Source organism: Podarcis bocagei (genome assembly GCF_964188305.1).
Source record: "Podarcis bocagei genome assembly, chromosome: 4".
Lineage (NCBI taxonomy): Eukaryota > Metazoa > Chordata > Lepidosauria > Squamata > Lacertidae > Podarcis > Podarcis bocagei.
The window spans coordinates 26410183-26427026 of record NC_138128.1 but is presented as its reverse complement, the minus strand read 5'-3'; the positions used below and the strand labels follow the sequence as shown (position 1 = coordinate 26427026).

General features: G+C 41.3%; 1 protein-coding gene across 1 annotated transcript; it reads left to right on the top strand.

The window, feature by feature from the left end:
* The first annotated feature begins 1023 nt into the window (after positions 1-1023).
* On the top strand, positions 1024-16572 carry LOC308585019 (mast cell carboxypeptidase A-like). Its single transcript, XM_081190478.1, has 11 exons — positions 1024-1144; positions 1831-1906; positions 2786-2910; positions 5348-5450; positions 5585-5686; positions 6816-6917; positions 7968-8078; positions 9457-9547; positions 11427-11629; positions 13694-13778; positions 14710-16572. The coding sequence occupies exons 1-11, from the start codon at positions 1044-1046 to the stop codon at positions 14895-14897; spliced, it is 1287 nt and encodes a 428-aa protein (XP_081046604.1). The 5' UTR covers positions 1024-1043; the 3' UTR covers positions 14898-16572.
* Positions 16573-16844: the final 272 nt, after the last annotated feature.

Here is a 16844-nt window from a genome sequence, read left to right as displayed (position 1 = left end):
CTGTTAAACAGGGATGTGAAGGGAATTCAATTCAGTTTACATTTAAAGGTGAGCCTGCCTCATTCACACTTCCCAAAACAAGATGTGAATCGAAACATAGCCATCCTTTTCAAATCCACACACCTCCAAGTTTCGCAATACAACTCTCCACCCAAGTAATGTGTACAAACGTGCCTATATCCGGGTAAAGTGTATTTAATGCATACATTTGTGAAAATAACATAGGAAAATACATTATATTAAGAGAAAATTCTTTAAAAACAAATGTGTGTATTAGGCAAAATTGCGTACAAAAGTGTACATATTAGAAGGAATTTGCTCTAAACTACAGGTGAACTTTTATGAGTACTTTTTAAAAAAAGCAAAGTGAGGTAGAAATGCGGAGAACTGTACTTCAAATTGTAAAACAAAGGAGAAACTGAGAGAAATTGAAATTGATATATCTGCCCATACCCTGCTGTTATGTGCATTGACTTACCCAAGTGCTGAAAGATACATATGCAGCAATATTCCACAAAGTGTAGATTTCTATGGGTAACAGAGCACAGCAGATTTATGGTATATTTGTGCTGGTTAATTACAAAAAATAAAATACAAGCAAAACATGGGTGCAAACTGATTCCTACAGTAGGCAGCACAACTGCTAATCCTGCATCAGATTCCCAAGAAAATGAATAATTCGTTTATTTCATAAAATGTATACAATGCTTGATTGTTACAAAAAGACACCCTCAAAGCAGTAAAACACCCCCTCCCCAATTATTTCAGTAAATTTTCAGCATCAATCTTGAACTTGGCCTCCCTAGTCCTAGGCCAACTCTCTAACCACTAATTTTGAGCAAATATGTACAGACTTGTGTGCACTGAAGAACCCGAGGGCGCTGTTAATTTCACAGCACATTATTAAACACACACACACACAATCTTATCTTCATCGCTCAGATGTCAAAATCTGAGTTTCCTTGTTTTTTTAAAAAATGAATAAGCTTTTAAAAAATAACCCAGAGGAAGTCACCTGCTTTATATATATATAACATGCAGGAATGAGAGATTGTGGCCAAAGAAGAATCATGAGGTTCATCTTTTTATTCTTAGGTCTCCTCGTGGCACCTCGGGCTGTTGTTCTCACTCGTCGCTTTGACAGGTAGAAGTTTCTCATTGTGGGAAATCTCCAAAAGGAAAAGTTGCCATAAGTTGGTTTCTTTGCTTAGTAGACTTAGGGAGGGCGAGATCCACCAGGATGAATAGTTTAGGATACAGCAGATCACCACCTCAGCTGGCTAATTCCTGGCTTGGTCAGCATGAAGTTCCCAATGCCAGCTCAACCAAAGATATGCCAGCATAATTTGCTCATTCTGGCTCAACCAGCGCTTAGCTGGGGCTGGTATAAGTCCCCCAAAAAGGGACATGGAAGGGGCAGGGTGGTGGGGACTTAGGCTGGATCCTGTTCACCTTAGTCACATGACAACCCAGCATGGAACATTATTTTAGGGGTTGTTTTCCCTAGGCTTAGGCAGAGCAGAAAGAGCAGGACTTCTGAGCGGGGCTTGGACCTGGTATAACTTTATTCCAGTTTAATTTAATTTAACTTCCATGCTTTAAGGCAGCTTATTGTGAATTGGCTTGCTCCCTTACTGGTTGCAGCAGTTGGAGAGCACACAATCCAGCGCATTGCTTGTAAGTCCAGTTGAAATGAATGTGCGCTGTGCAGCCACACACGAAATAGTCCCTAGCCTCAAAGAACCAAATATTGGGGGAAGGAAAAGGGCAGGATGTGGCTTAGTTTAATGGCGATTTTCTCTCTAAAAATATGTTTCATTCTTACTGAAGTGAGAAAGTATTTCGGGTGAAACTTCAGAATGAAAACCAAGTGGACTTTCTAAAGGACCTGGCCTCCACAGTTCAGGTGAGATTCTTCTGCCACAGGTTTTTCATTTTTATATTTTTCTCCACAGGTTTTAGCAATGGGTTTTCACCTCAGATTATGCACATTCTTTGTCAATGCAAGATCAAGGAACAAATTAAGAGACAATGCCCCATAGCTTACAAAATCTCCTTTGCTTAAGCAAAATACTCAACATTCACCTGCTTCATTTTGAGTGTGAAATTCTGAAGCATGAATTTCTATCTCAGAATTCAAAAACATGAGTGCCGTTGTCTCAATGGTAGCTCTTTATTGTTTTCATATTGGTAGGTATAAAATAGAAGCATCATAGCCATACAATTATAAAACACTTAATAAATAGAATTGCCTATCAGCTCTCTGATACACTCAAATGCATCAACTATTTAAAATATCAAATATTGAAAGCAAGTATCATTGGAGGTCAGTTATAAGTATCAGATATTAAGGCTGACTTCCACTTGGTGAGTCTTTGGCAATAACAGTTGCAGGGAAGATTTTTGAGAAGAACATATGGACTTTTAAAAAAGAATATATGGAAACATTATTATATCCATGCACTAACGTTTAGAATGGACAAGAAAATACATGAAGGAATTGCCCTTCTCATTACCTGAATCTTCCTTTTTGGTAGCCGTCTGATCTTTCAAAGGGATTTTTATTTTTATTTTTATTTTGCCCAAAGCAACTTGCTTCTTAAAAAATGTGTTCATTTCCTACTCTTCCTTGCCTATGCTGTCACAGAGACAATTAAAACATATGCAAAGGAGGGGAAAGAATATTTTATTTTAATCCAATGTCTGGGAAAGTCTTTAATAACCCATATACCTGAGAATGCACACTTTCTTAAAGACAAACTTTACTGATTTTTTTCCTACACAGCTTGACATTTGGCATCCTAGTTCAATCCATCACATTGTTGTTGGAACAGATGTGGATTTTCGCGTTGGTTCAGATCAGACAAGCTTTGTCCAGACAAAGCTGGAACAGAATGGAATACAATACGGGTATGTATACTACATAATGCTAGTTTGTGATGATTGTAGAGTATGTGTATCATATAATGTTGCAAACAACAAGAAAGATGTAGTCACCAAACTTGGAATTTAACCAGGTCACAATTTCATTCAATATTTACTGACACTGAGAAATTATGCTTGAATCAGAAAACATGGAGAGGAAATACAGAGATCTTCTCTTTTTCCAAATTCATATTCACCCAAGGAACTGGACTGGCTGCTCAGCTGACACTAAGCCAATGTTATGTGAAATTCTGCATCTTACAATTTTCCATCTTCCTTTACTCTCACAATATCTGAGTTTCCACTCATCGTGAGATTTCTGATTGCTTCTACTGATGTGACCAGGAAGCCATTGACTGCTACTCATTGCTACCATCATCAACCTTGGGACTAGGAGGTTGGATAATGTAAACCATTTCCTTCTACCTCACAGCCATCCCTATCCCAGAGCTCTGGCTGTGATTTGAGGGGAACTATTTAGAGTACTTAAAATTGTAGCAACAATTTAACTAAATATGTGAAGGTAATCAAAACAGAATTAAACTCCTTAAGAAGAGAATTCTCCAGTAAATAAAAAAGAACATTTTTTTAGACAAAAAAATGCCCATTGTATAACCAGATCAAAGTGTTTATATATAGATTATATATATTACATTATATATATTACATTAAAGTCCAGCTTCCATTATTGTCTGATGCATACTTGTCAACTGCTGGTTGTCAGTGCTATTAAATGAAAGTCTTGCTGTCTCTTTAAGGGGGTCCCATTCATTATTATTTTTATTATTATTTTAGTAAGATGAGTTTTGAGTTTTATCTTCTCTGCCACCATAAGTGTGCAGTTCTCATGTGTAATCTTCTGGGCTTTAATCCATATCTTCCTTCCACTAATACTTTTCCAAGTAGATTGCCAGCATAGATTTATGGTATGGAGTTGAATTGTCTTTTAGGAGGTTGTTGTTGTTTAGTCATTTAGTTATGTTCGACTCTTCATGACCCCATGGACCAGAGCACGCCAGGCACTCCTGTCTTCCACTGCCTCCCACAGTTTGGTCAAACTCATGTTAGTAGTTTCGAGAACACTGTCCAACCATCTCGTCCTCTGCCATCCCCTTCTCCTTGTGCCCTCCATCTTTCCCAACATCAGGGTCTTTTCCAGGGAGTCTTCTCTTCTCATGAGGTGGCCAAAGTATTAGAGCTTCAGCTTCAGGATCTGTCCTTCCAGTGAGCACTCAGGGCTGATTTCCTTCAGAATGGGTAGGACTCTCCATAGGACTCTCAAGAGTCTCCTCCAGCACCATAATTCAAAAGCATCAATTATTCAGCGATCAGCCTACTTTATGGTCCAGCTCTCACTTCCATACATCACTACTGGGAAAACCATAGCTTTAACTATACAGACCTTTGTCGGCAAGGTGATGTCTCTGCTTTTTAAGATGCTGTCTAGGTTTGTCATTGCTTTTCTCCCAAGAAGCAGGCGTCTTTTTAATTTCGTGACTGCTGTCACCATCTGCAGTGATCATGGAGCCTAAGAAAGTAAAATCTCTGACTGCCACCATTTCTTTCCCTTATATTTGCCAGGAGGTGATGGGACCAGTGGCCATGATCTTAGTTTTTTTGATGTTGAGCTTCAGACCATATTTTCCACTCTCCTCTTTCACCCTCATTAAAAGGTTCTTTAATTCCTCCTCACTTTCTGCCATCAAGGTTGTGCCATATCTGAGGTTGTTCTGAGGTAGTATTGCAAAAACTGCAAACCTTAACGCTGGGCAAAATCTAGGGACATAGACGTTTGCACTGATTTAATCAAAACATAGCTTATATTCATTGACTGCCCCCCAGTGGATATTGGAAAGGTGGGAAGTTAGTAATCAATTAAACACACTTTACTTTCTCACCTCACAATGCTGAGTTGAATAAAATCCCTTTAGCATAAATATCCTACATATGATGCCCTTTTAAAATGCGTTTTCGGGGGGAAGGGTTATTGGGTTGTAGTTTTTATTTTGATTATATATTTTGTGGTTTTATATTTTGATTTTGTTCTGTGACCCACCCTGAGACCTCTGGGTATAGGACAGTATATAAATTCAATAAATAACAACAACAACATTAGTGTCAGAAGTGGCACAGCTTCATGAGTACATGGCAGTTTTATTTATGCATTTAGTTGGTTACTTACGGCACAATCTGTTCAGAAGTAATCCCAACTGAATTCAATGGAGTTGAATTCTTCCAAGGGAAGTAACTGTTTGCTGCTAGCTACCTTGTTACATGCACTGACATATGTGTAAGCTTTGTTTAATTTCAGGATGTGGACGAAGGGATTATACCAGAGGAGCCACAGAGAATCTCCTTCTCCTGGGGAGGGAGGGGCTATGTGCGTGAACTAAATGTGTCAGTGTCCTTTTTCCCACCACAGAATTTTATTCCATAATCTACAAGAAGAGATTGAAAAACAATTTGATGGTGGGAGACATTTCCGCGAGAAGCACAGCTACACGAGATACAATGAATGGGAAAAGGTACCATGTTCTGAGGGGTGGTTCCTCTCCCTTAAGCTACATCTATAATCGGGACGATAAGTAGATCGTTTTTCACCTCCATGACATTTTAATCGCACATATGCCAGTGTTTTATAACAACCGTGTTTTCTTAGATAGTTGCATGGACTGAAAGAATGGCTAAAAAATACCCCAAACTGGTCTCGCGGGTCCAGATTGGAAAGACTTATGAGGATCGTCCCATGTACCTGCTTAAGGTGAGAGTCTTGTTCTGATTCAAATACTATAAATAATTTAGATTTACAACTGGAGAAAGTGACCACAGAAAAATGAGCATTGCCAATTTGAGGTGGCTACAGCCCAGATATCCCACCGACCCAGCCACTCTGGGCGGCTTCCAACAAAATATTAAAAATACAACAAAACATCAGACATTAAAAACTTCCCTAAACAGGGCTGCCTTCAGATGTCTTCTAAAAGTCAGATAGTTGTTTACTTCCTTGACATCTGACGGGAGGGCGTTCCACAGGACGGGCACCACTGCCAAGAAGGCCCTCTGCCTGGTTCCCTGTAATCTCACTTCTCACAGTGAGGGAACTGCCAGAAGGCCATTGGAACTGGATTTCAGTGTCTGGGCTGAACGATGAGGGTGGAGACGCTCCTTCAGGTATACTGGACTGAGGCCATATAGGGCATGGATAGGCAAACTAAGGTCCGGGGGCTGGATCCGGCCCAATCACCTTCTAAATCCAGCCCGCAAATGGTCCAGGAATCAGCATGTTTTTACATGAGTAGAATGTGTCCTTTTATTTAAAATGTATCTCTAGGTTATTTGTGGGGCCTGCCTGGTGTTTTTACATGAGTATAAGGTGTGCTTTTATTTAAAATGCTCCTCTGGGTTATTTGTGGGGCATAGGAATTTGTTCATTATTATTTTTTTCAAAATATAGTCTGGCCCCCCACAAGGTCTGAGTGACAGTGGACTGGCCCCCTGCTGAAAAAGTTTGCTGACCCCTGATTTAGGGCTTTCAAGGTCAGCACCCACACTTTGAATTGGGCTCAGAAAAATGTACTGGGAGCCAATGTAGGTCTTTCAGGACCAGGGTTATATGATCTCGGCGGCCACTCCCAGTCACAAATCTAGCTGCCACATTCTGGATTAGTTGTTAAAGTTGTTTGCACGTGCTTTGTTGGACCATGGAACAGTTTTATGATGTCCATGTGTAACCGAGTTCTATTCCCTGTAGATCCACTTATTATTTTTCTCCAAAACATATTTCCCGTGGGATGCACCCTCCCATTGAACTGAATGCTAGGACTGCGGATTCTGCACATAGTATACACAGGATAAAGATGTTTCAAAGATTAATATTTCCTGCTTAACAGGTTGGGAAGGAGAGTGGAAAAAAGAAGGTCATCTTTATGGACTGCGGCATTCATGCGCGCGAGTGGATCTCACCTGCTTTCTGCCAATGGTTTGTGAAGCAGGTTGGCTAAACAGTACTTTATTTATTTATTACATTTATAGACTACTTTTATCTTCCACTGAGCTTAAAGTGGTGTACATGGGTCTCCAGCTCCCCATTACATCCTCACAACAACCCTGTGAGGAAGGTTAAGCTAAGAGAAGGTGACTGGTCCAAGGTTGCCCAGTAAGCTTCATGGCTGAGTGGTGTTGTAGATACAAAGTTTCCAGCAGCCCAACAAAAACACCCTATTTTGCTAGCTACCAGCTGTCTGGCCAGAGATGGGTATCCATCACAGCAGAACTCTGCACCCATTGGTTGCACTTCTCAAGCAAAGGTAACAGAGAGGGGTCTGTATTACACCCTAACCCACACCTCCAGCCATCAAAAGCAGGAAGTTAAAATTACAGCCTCATAGTGCAATCCTATGTGTCTAAGTAACTCCCAGTGACTTCAGTGGAGCGAAGTTCATGGCAGCTGAGTATAGAAATTGCAGCCCTAGTGGGGTGAAGAGGTGTTTTAGTTTTGAAGTAGTTCTATTGTTGGGACGCGGGTGGCGCTGTGGGTAAAACATCAGCGCCTAGGCCTTGCCGATTGTCAGGTCGGCGGTTCGAATCCCCGCGGCGGGGTGCGCTCCTGTTGCTCGGTCCCAGCAACCTAGCAGTTTGAAAGCACCCCCGGGTGCAAGTAGATAAATAGGGACCGCTTACTAGCAGGAAGGTAAACGGTGTTTCCGTGTGCTGCGCTGGCTCGCCAGTGCAGCTTCGTCACGCTGGCCACGTGACCCGGAAGTGTCTTCGGAGAGCGCTGGCCCCCGGCCTCTTAAGTGAGATGGGCGCACAACCCCAGAGTCGGACACGACTGGCCCGTACGGGCAGGGGTACCTTTACCTTTACTTAGTTATATTGTTTATTTTATTTTACCCTTAAGCTCTGAAATCCTAAAGGTGAAAAATCACTTTTAAAATCTGCTTTAAAAAAATATATTCTGAAGGATTCTAACCTTCTCAACTGTTGACAACTGAATAGTGCATTTGTACAATTGCACATAATGTTGGGTTTTTTTCTTGCAGGCTGTCAGAACCTATGAAACTGACAAGGTCATGTTCAAATTCTTGAACGATTTGAACTTCTACATCCTTCCTGTATTCAACATTGACGGCTACGTCTGGACATGGACTGAAGTAATGGCCACATTTCCCCCCTCTTTAGTAGTTTGCTGAATTGAATGTTATTATTTCTGTCCATTATTACTGCATTAATAAATTTATTTTAAAAAATTATTAAGGTGACACCGAAATGGGGGGGGGGGCTGGCCCATGTGGTGGAACATAATATTTTATGGTATGGCTACAATCCCATAGCAACTTACTTTGACAAAATTCCCATTGAGCTCCATGGGACTTGCCTCGAAGTAATGTAAAGGACTGTGTTGTAGGTCATTCGTGGGGAGTCCAAACGCGAGTGTTCATGTCTCCAATGCCTGTGCTGTCAAAGGAGCTATGATATCATATATTGAAAGTGTTGGTGAACAGCCTTCAATATTTGTCCTATTTTGTTGTATCCCCTTGATGCCCTCAATCACAGCTCCTGTCCACACCCCCAAATGCCTATGCCAGGTACCTTCCCTTCACCCACAGTCTGTGCTCTCTTTACCTTTGGGAATCAGCTGTGTTACAACAATTGTGAGGAAGGAGAGAGAAGAAAAAGATCTTGAGATTGCTAAGTAAGTGGTTGGTCCATCAGCCTACTGACTCCTTGGACTTACTAAGGCAGCTGCCATGGTTGGAATCAGGAAGTTAAAGGTTCACTCATTCTCAGTTAGCATTGACTCCTTGCATGAACTAGCTAATTGTGACATGAGCCTTGGCAGCCTAGAGATTCCTTTGTCGTCCTTTGTAATGTTATATTATAGTCACTTGGCCTGGGACCTCACAGTGAAAGGCAGGTAAAAAAATACAGTGGTACCTTGGGTTAAGTACTTAATTCATTCCGGAGGTCCGTTCTTAACCTGAAACTGTTCTTAACCTGAAGCACCACTTTAGCTAATGGGGCCTGCTGCTGCTGCCGCGCCACTGGAGCACGATTTCTGTCCTCATCCTGAAGCAAAGTTCTTAACCTGAAGCACTATTTCTGGGTTAGTTGAGTCTGTAACCTGAAGCGTATGTAACCCAAGGTACCACTGTATTATAAATAGATACACACATAAATTTGTAAATTTCAACACGCAGTAGAATTATTCCTCTCCTGTCCTCATTTCCACATTTCAAGTGGAATGTGTTAGCAGTGTATATACACATTTCAGCAATAAATGTAGGTCCAAAAGCCCAGTAATTGTTACCTGGCAAAGTCTGAGGCGGAAATGAAAGGTGATCAGTCCACTGTGCATGCAGATCACATGTATGTTATGTCTAACAGCTATAAGGTAGGACCACGAGCTGGCCATGAGGAAGAAAGTGAGGCCCAAAGGCAGGACATACGGGCCCAATCCTTTGGATGTACTATACCAAAAAAATGTTCCCCAAAGGAACAAGAATAGATCTCCATCATTTTGTCTCACAGGATCGCATGTGGAGAAAGAATCGTGCAAATACCTCTAACAGTGATTGTCCTGGTGTGGACTTGAACAGGAATTTCAAAGCTAAATGGGGCAGTAAGTATAATATGCCAAGGAGCAACGGAAACTGAGACTCAACATTTCTCTAGCTGTCAATTTCCACATTCTATTTGAACTTTCCCACAATCTAAAAGTCACTTCCAGAAATATAGTGGAAAATTGTACAAGTTAAGCATTCATTTCTGTCATGAGTGTAGCCAAGCGAGGGCGGGGGGGGGACAGCTACCCCCCCCCATCAAGTAAAACAATGGAAATACTTAACTGACCAATCATGTAGGTTCTGCCCCCCTCTAACAAAAGTCCTCCCCCCCCCAACAAAAATGATTTCTGTGTTACTTACTTTCAGAAAAGGAATTCGCAAATAACACCAAAGTGAACACAAAATTTGTGGTCATGTGATATATTTCTGGGAATGGCTTTTGCATCACGCAAAAGAGAGCCAGAGGCATTTTCCCACCTGAAGCAGAACACCAAATGCAGCCATTTCCCAATCCAAATATGGAAGCTTTTTCCGCAATAAGTGGACTTACTTATGAATAGTCCACTAACCTCCTACACCTTGCCCACTTCATAATGGCTGCCACACATGCTCAATTCCAAACTGAGGCTCCGTAGAAGTGGAAGAGGCAGTGGGAGGTGTCTCCTCCCAGACTCTGCCTCTGCCAATGGGTCATCTGCACTCCTCATCCTTTCCCTCCTACTCAGACTCCCTGTGCTAAACATAATCAAAGCTTTGCCTTAATGGAGCAGCCACTATAAAACTAGATAAATCCAACAGATTTGTTTGCTATATACCAGTTCTTGGGAACCTTTGTTCCTCTAGATAGTTCTGAAGTACAACCCCACCATCCCTGGCCATCGGCCATGCTGGCTGGGTTTGTTGGGAGCAGCGTTCAAAACTCCCATTTTTCTAGGTGCTTTTTGCAACAAGGAATTTCATTAGCGCAAGCAGTTTCTGAGCTATGGGCGCAGTACTGCTCCTAAGATTTCCGATTAAAACTTCAGAGTGGAAGGAAAGGAGGACCTTTTTCTGCCTCCGCCACTCTCTGAAGACTAGAGAAGATACCCTCCTAAGAATATTAGGGGGGCAGGCAGGGGAAGCCAGGCTTTGTTTTCTGCAGTCTTCAGATGAGGACTAGACCATGTAAAATAATGAATATAATATTTTAGCTGCAGTTCATTCATTTTCACCTTTATATTCTATTTATTTAAAGTGTGCCTAGACATTCTGTTGTTACACCCATAACCTAGGTTTAATGTGCCATTTAGCTCCTAGCTTTCATATCTCAGTTTCTAACACTAGTTGGGAGTTGACATATGCCAATATCTGGAGGACCAAAGTTTCCCCACACCTGAGATATACCAATAGCAAACTCTTTCTTCAAATGATTATCCTTATGTCATCAAAGGAGCATCATCAGCACACAAGAAGGATGTGCTGGCTGGGGCAAATGAGAGCTGTAGTCCCAAACATCTAGAGGGCACCATGTCAGCGAAGGCTGTTGGTGGAAGGAATTACCAGACTGCACTGACTTCAAAGAAATCCAGTTACAGATAGGTAACCGTGTTGTTCTGCCATAGTCAAAATAAAAAAATTCCTTCCTGTAGCACCTTAAAGACCAACTAAGTTAGTTCTTGGTATAAGCTTTCGTGTGCATGCACACTTCTGTGTATCTGTGTATCTGAAGAAGTGTGCATGCACACGAAAGCTTATACCAAGAACTAACTTAGTTGGTCTTTAAGGTGCTACAGGAAGGAATTTTTTATTCAAAGAAATCATGACTCAAAAAGCAAATTGTGAGGTCCCTTCCTGATTTGGAAAGAAACGCAATCTTCTTCACTATTCTTCAAGCGAGTAAGCAATCTATAAATGGCACCAATTATAAATACTTCATCTGAAAACTTTTTCTTGCAGCCATAGGTATATCGCATAAACCTTGTTCGCAGACTTACTGCGGTCCCTCGGCAGAATCTGAGCCAGAAATCAAAGCAGTTACAAGCTTCATCCGAGAGCACCTTTCCTCCATCAGAGGATACATAAGCTTCCATTCCTATTCTCAGATATTGATGTTTCCATATGCCTATAAAGACGAAACAGCACCCAATAATGATGAACTGGTATGTAGAAAAACATTATTACAGTCGTCTTCTTATTCACAAAGCCATTGGGTGTGAACAAATATGTTGAGGCATTGCTAAGCAGAGGCAGTGAGATATGACCCAAAGTGCATCAGGAAAGTATTCAAAGGTAGCTAGCATCAGCTCTGGGGAGTTGGATGCAAATATCTGAATGTTTTAGTATAAATTCAATTTTTTTCCAATAATTCAGTGTGAGGTTAGTTCCAAGAAATAACCTCAACTTTCTAGATCAGGTGTTGTCAACCTGGTCCCTACCGCCCACTAGTAGGCGTTTCAGGATTCTAGGTGGGCGGTAGGGAGTTCTACGACACAAGCTGAATCCTCCTTCCATCAAGCACTGGTGGGTGGTAAGGAAATTTTACCATCAAGAAAGATGCATTAGTGGGCGTTAGGTATAAAAAGGTTGACTACCCCTGGTCTAGATCTTAGCTATGGTCCCCATTATGTTCAGCTGCAGCAGAGGTCAGCTTGACCCAGTCTATTGCTTTTTCTCCCCAAGGGTGCATACGAAACCATATTGATGAAAACAATGGAAAAGGTACCATAGACAGAGACATCCCCCCCACCTTCTAAATGACTTAGTAATTCCTAGTAGTTGTTTTGTTTCCTAAAGAGAATTGGACACCTGCCAGCATCACACAGGAAATGAGTCTGTGTAGGAAAACCAGCATTCCTAATTTCATAGACACTTGTGATAGAAATGTAGATACACCAATGCTGCCCTCTTGTGTCTTATAACAGAGGAACCTAAATTTGCACTCATCTCCTCACTATTAATTGCTGTTTACATTTTCTTTTAAAAGAAACCTGCTATACTTTAAACCATAAAATCTGATATTTGAAAGGTCTCATTGCCTTATGCTCAGATTCGTGTCCCTGGGACCACTGCCAAAATAAAATCTAGAGTTTGATTTAGAAGAAACCAGCTCCAGTTCCATGTTTTGAAAAGCCCTCATTTATTTTATTTTATTTTATTTTATCTATCTATCTATAGGATGTCCTCAGTAGACACACACACGTACCTGCTCTTCTCATTGCCACCATAGCTAAAGCTGTCCATTTACTTTACATTTCTACAGGCCCAATCCACACACCTGCTAGGAGAGGTTGCACTCCTGCTTGCAAGTTTCCTATAGGCATCCAGATGGTCTCTGTGAAAACAGGTTGCTGGTCTAAATGGACCTTTGGACTTTTTCAGCAAGGGTCTCCTCATGTTAACTTAATATGGAGGTTCCTGCCCCTTTTCCCCACTAAAAGAGGACAGATAAACAGAAAGAGGCAACAAAGAGGAGATGAAGCCAAGAGGCTCAGGGACTGGCAATCCCCTTCAGCTTCCTGGCAAAGTGCATACTGACACAACTTTACCTTTTAAAGTTGTCTGCACTTTGGCAGTCATCTCGCATCTTACATTTAAAATGGGATACTTTCCTTTATAGAGACAGTTTTGTGTAGTTCTCCTATCCAGTAGAACCAGATGCCAACAAAGTATAATTTACCATTAGGAATGTCTGGGTGAGAAGCTATGAAAAGCACAGATTAAGAAATTGCTTCCTTATCTAGCTGGAGGCAGCCAAATGATTCTCAGAATCACACATTGCAAAATAGTATTCAACAGAACGCCAGGAATAACTGTATTGTACAACTCTGGTCCTCAATACGAGATGACTTGAGATTGGCCCAAAGAGGTCACGTGTTGCAGTAAACAGAAGGTGTCAGGTTGGAGGAGACTGGAGAGAGGCGTACACAGTCGCTTGCCTGTAAATATACAGAAATGTCCTTTGGGCCAGTGCCTGCAAGAAGGGAAGCAACTGAATACAAACAAGTCTCAAAAGCACAAAACAAGTTGTTCTCATTCAGAGGAATGAAGCCTAAATTCCTTGTGAAAGTAGCAAACCTCAGTCTGTCCATCTTTCGATAACAATGGGAATCCTAATCAGCTGCCTTGGATCTAGGGTCATGGGCAACACCCCCTTGTGCCCTACCCTAGGCTATCCCAAGAATTTTTCCATGAACAATCTAATTTCCCCCCTCTTTTAAATGCAGAACAAAGTAGCTAAGGAAGCAGTAGAAGCTTTATCTAGCCTCTATGGTACAGAGTACACCTATGGACCAACTGCCACTACAATTTGTAAGTATTTGTTTCTATTTTCTATGGACGTGTACACGCAAGGAGAACTTTTGCAAATCAAATTAATTAAAGCCAATAATTTGAAACAACAACAGCAACATAACTCATGGTTTGGTTTTGCCTGACCTCTATGTAGTCTTCCTGTGCTACTCAGTTTCGCAAAGGGTCATCTCAACAGATGGGGGACAGTATGCTGATGATCTGCCTTCTAGCCCAGCCTATCAGACTCTATTGGGTCATTGGATAGAGAATTGCTGCACTGACATCACTGCAGCTTATCTGAATGGTGTGAGGGCAGGTAGGGATGAGGGAGATATTCAATTCTGTATGCATTTAAAGATGAACCTACTTATTTCAAACTTTTTAAAACAACCCTTAAAACGAAACACAGCCACCTTTCAAAATTCACAGTTCTCTGAATTTTGCAATATGGTTCTCAACCCAACTAATGTGTAGGAAACCATGTATATTGCTGTAAATTGTACATTAATTATATATAAATAGCATGCAAAAATGCATTATATTGAAAGAAACTGCTTGCAGAAATGTGTATATTTGTCAAAAGAGCATACAAAAATGCGTTTTTTAGGAGAAGTGTACACTAAAATACTGGCAAATTTTCATTAGCATTTAAAAAATAATACAGAAATTTGGGGGACTGAATAAGAAGCTGAAAGTGGAAGATTTGTCTATTCCCCAGGGCAGGGCAGCTGCAAGGACAGGGCTGCTCAGAGTCCCTGCATTCTGCCTGCACAGCCCTTGTCTCTCCCTGTCTGGGTAATCTGCAGCAATGCTGGTTTCAAGAGGGCCCTCTGCATCTCTGCCTCACTACATGGGCTGCTATTGCTATCTGAAGAAGCCTTCCTATTTTATTGCATCCTTCAGGCCAGGGTTGTCTTTAATACTGCCTTCTGGTCTCCCTGTTTTTCAGATCCTTGTTCCGGTTCCTCTCTTGACTGGGCGTACGACGAGGGCATTAAGAATGCATTCACTTTTGAGCTTCGTGACCTTGGGAAACATGGCTTTATCCTCCCTGAATCGAAGATAAGGCCAACCTGCAGGGAGACGATGTTGGCAGTCAAGCACATCGCCAATTATATCCTCACCTCTGCTCCGTGAAGCTGTCTTCACGTTTACTTGCAAATGGTATTGGCTCCTCCTTGTCTATCAGCCCCCTCCCCTTTTCTCCCTCTTAGAAATAGCCCCTGCAGATTCTTCTCCATTGCTTTATTATTATTCTATGAATGCTTTTGTAAAAATAGACCATCTTCTCTTACCTTCCTATGCCACCAATACTTCATCAGGCTCGTGGTCTCTCCTCTTTATTGCAGAGTGTCAGTTGGGTTGGAGGCAGACCTAGTCATGGTTAGAGGAGAGCCACTGAAATCAGTGAGACCTAAATCAGTAGGACTCCTCTAAGTTTGAATCCAACCCAGTTGTTCCATTTCAGTCATTTGATTCAGATATTTTAGGGATGGGTTCTAATGGAATACTATTATTATTGTTTTATGCAAGCATAAATCAGACATCTGCTGAGTATCTCCTGAAACCAGGTTGATTTACATGGTCCTTTTGGAATAGTGACAGCTCCCCACCATGCCCACTGAGCATCTTTTAGGATCTCTTATGCATTATTTGTAGGCATAAGTAATGTCGTTAATGTAAAATAGAAAGAAGAAGGAGCCATTATTAAAACAAGAAATGCATTCGAGGCTCAGAGGGATCACAATTCAGTTACCAATGCAGGGCATACAACGGTGCTGTGTAAAAAGCTCCTGAGACCATTCTCTCACAATTGAGACTACAGCTGGGTTTTGCATTTGCCATCATCAACATAGAAGCTGCATTGTTGGCTGCAATGTACACATGATTTAAGATTGGCTTCCCTCTGCTTTCTGTCTCTGCTGCATTCCAGGATTTGGCCATAATATGGTTAGCCTAGCCTTTCAATTCACAGCCTTGTAGCTGTCCCTGAAAAATGAAACAGCAGAACTTTAGGAGCTCTGGGTCCCTGTCCTTCAATTTCACATCCCATGCCCTTTTTTTTAACTTCATTCCTGGGTATTCATCTGGTGTGAAGGAGAGAACCACAATGGAGCTATTTCTGTGTTGTGTTATTTCATGTGGCTGTAACGGATGTGGGTGAATATCACAACTGTGTAAACAGAACTGATCAGATCTTTCCCAACTTCCTTCCCACCAGTGTGGGGAAGACCAAAGCGATTGGCCTCACTGATTTGATATGATATGTAGCTGCATCGGATCACAATGTGAGGCTATGGCCCCCCCACAGCTTGGTGCATGACCGTGTGGCCTTGTGATCCTGCCCTAGAAGTCTCTGAGGTACTCTAAGATCAGCTTTTATTATTCCGCCCCATTTAATTCACCAACTGACTTTCAGAAGCATTGTAAGAAAGTAGATCTACAACTTGAACAACACACAAGGATACTGCAGCATCAACTGAACTGTAACATGGTTTATGTCAATATAAATTTACCAGTCGAGTAAAACAATTAGATCCATATTGGTGGAGGGGGGGGGGGATGCTCTCTACTGTACTACAGACACTTGCGATCCTATTTTAACCCACTTCAGATAGTTAGCAGGGAAAAAATAATGGGACACATATTGTATTTTCCTTTTCCTGGTTATGGTTATGCCTTTCCCATCTATCTCTCCATAGCATATTTTAAAGGACATCACATAAATAGATAGTTTTTGAAAGGAACTCTGCTATTTTATATTGCTTACTAACCAGCATATTTCTTAATAAAACTTTTGCATCATGCCAAATGTTTCTTCTGAAATGTTTTGAACAGAATGCACCTAAATCAAACTGGTATGTTTTGCTCATCCTTGATATTAATTAACTGCTTCAGAAAGACACCTGAAAGCTATTGTATGGTCTAGGACAAAATTATTGCTATGGTCAAGCATGAACTTGGTTCAAATCAAAGCTCAGTTATGAATTTAATATATGATTCTATTACTATCTCTTGAACTTCATCCCCTCCCCATCAGTTAAATGGGGAAAATAAATAGTGGCCTACTATTACAGGATTATT

Bases quoted from the DNA above. Each gene is read 5' to 3' on its own strand.
- LOC308585019 (XM_081190478.1), top strand. From the start codon at position 1,044: ATGAGAGATTGTGGCCAAAGAAGAATCATGAGGTTCATCTTTTTATTC. The intron at 5,451-5,584 runs GTACCATGTTCT...GTGTTTTCTTAG, and splicing joins GATACAATGAATGGGAAAAG to ATAGTTGCATGGACTGAAAG. The intron at 11,630-13,693 runs GTATGTAGAAAA...TTTTAAATGCAG, and splicing joins CACCCAATAATGATGAACTG to AACAAAGTAGCTAAGGAAGC.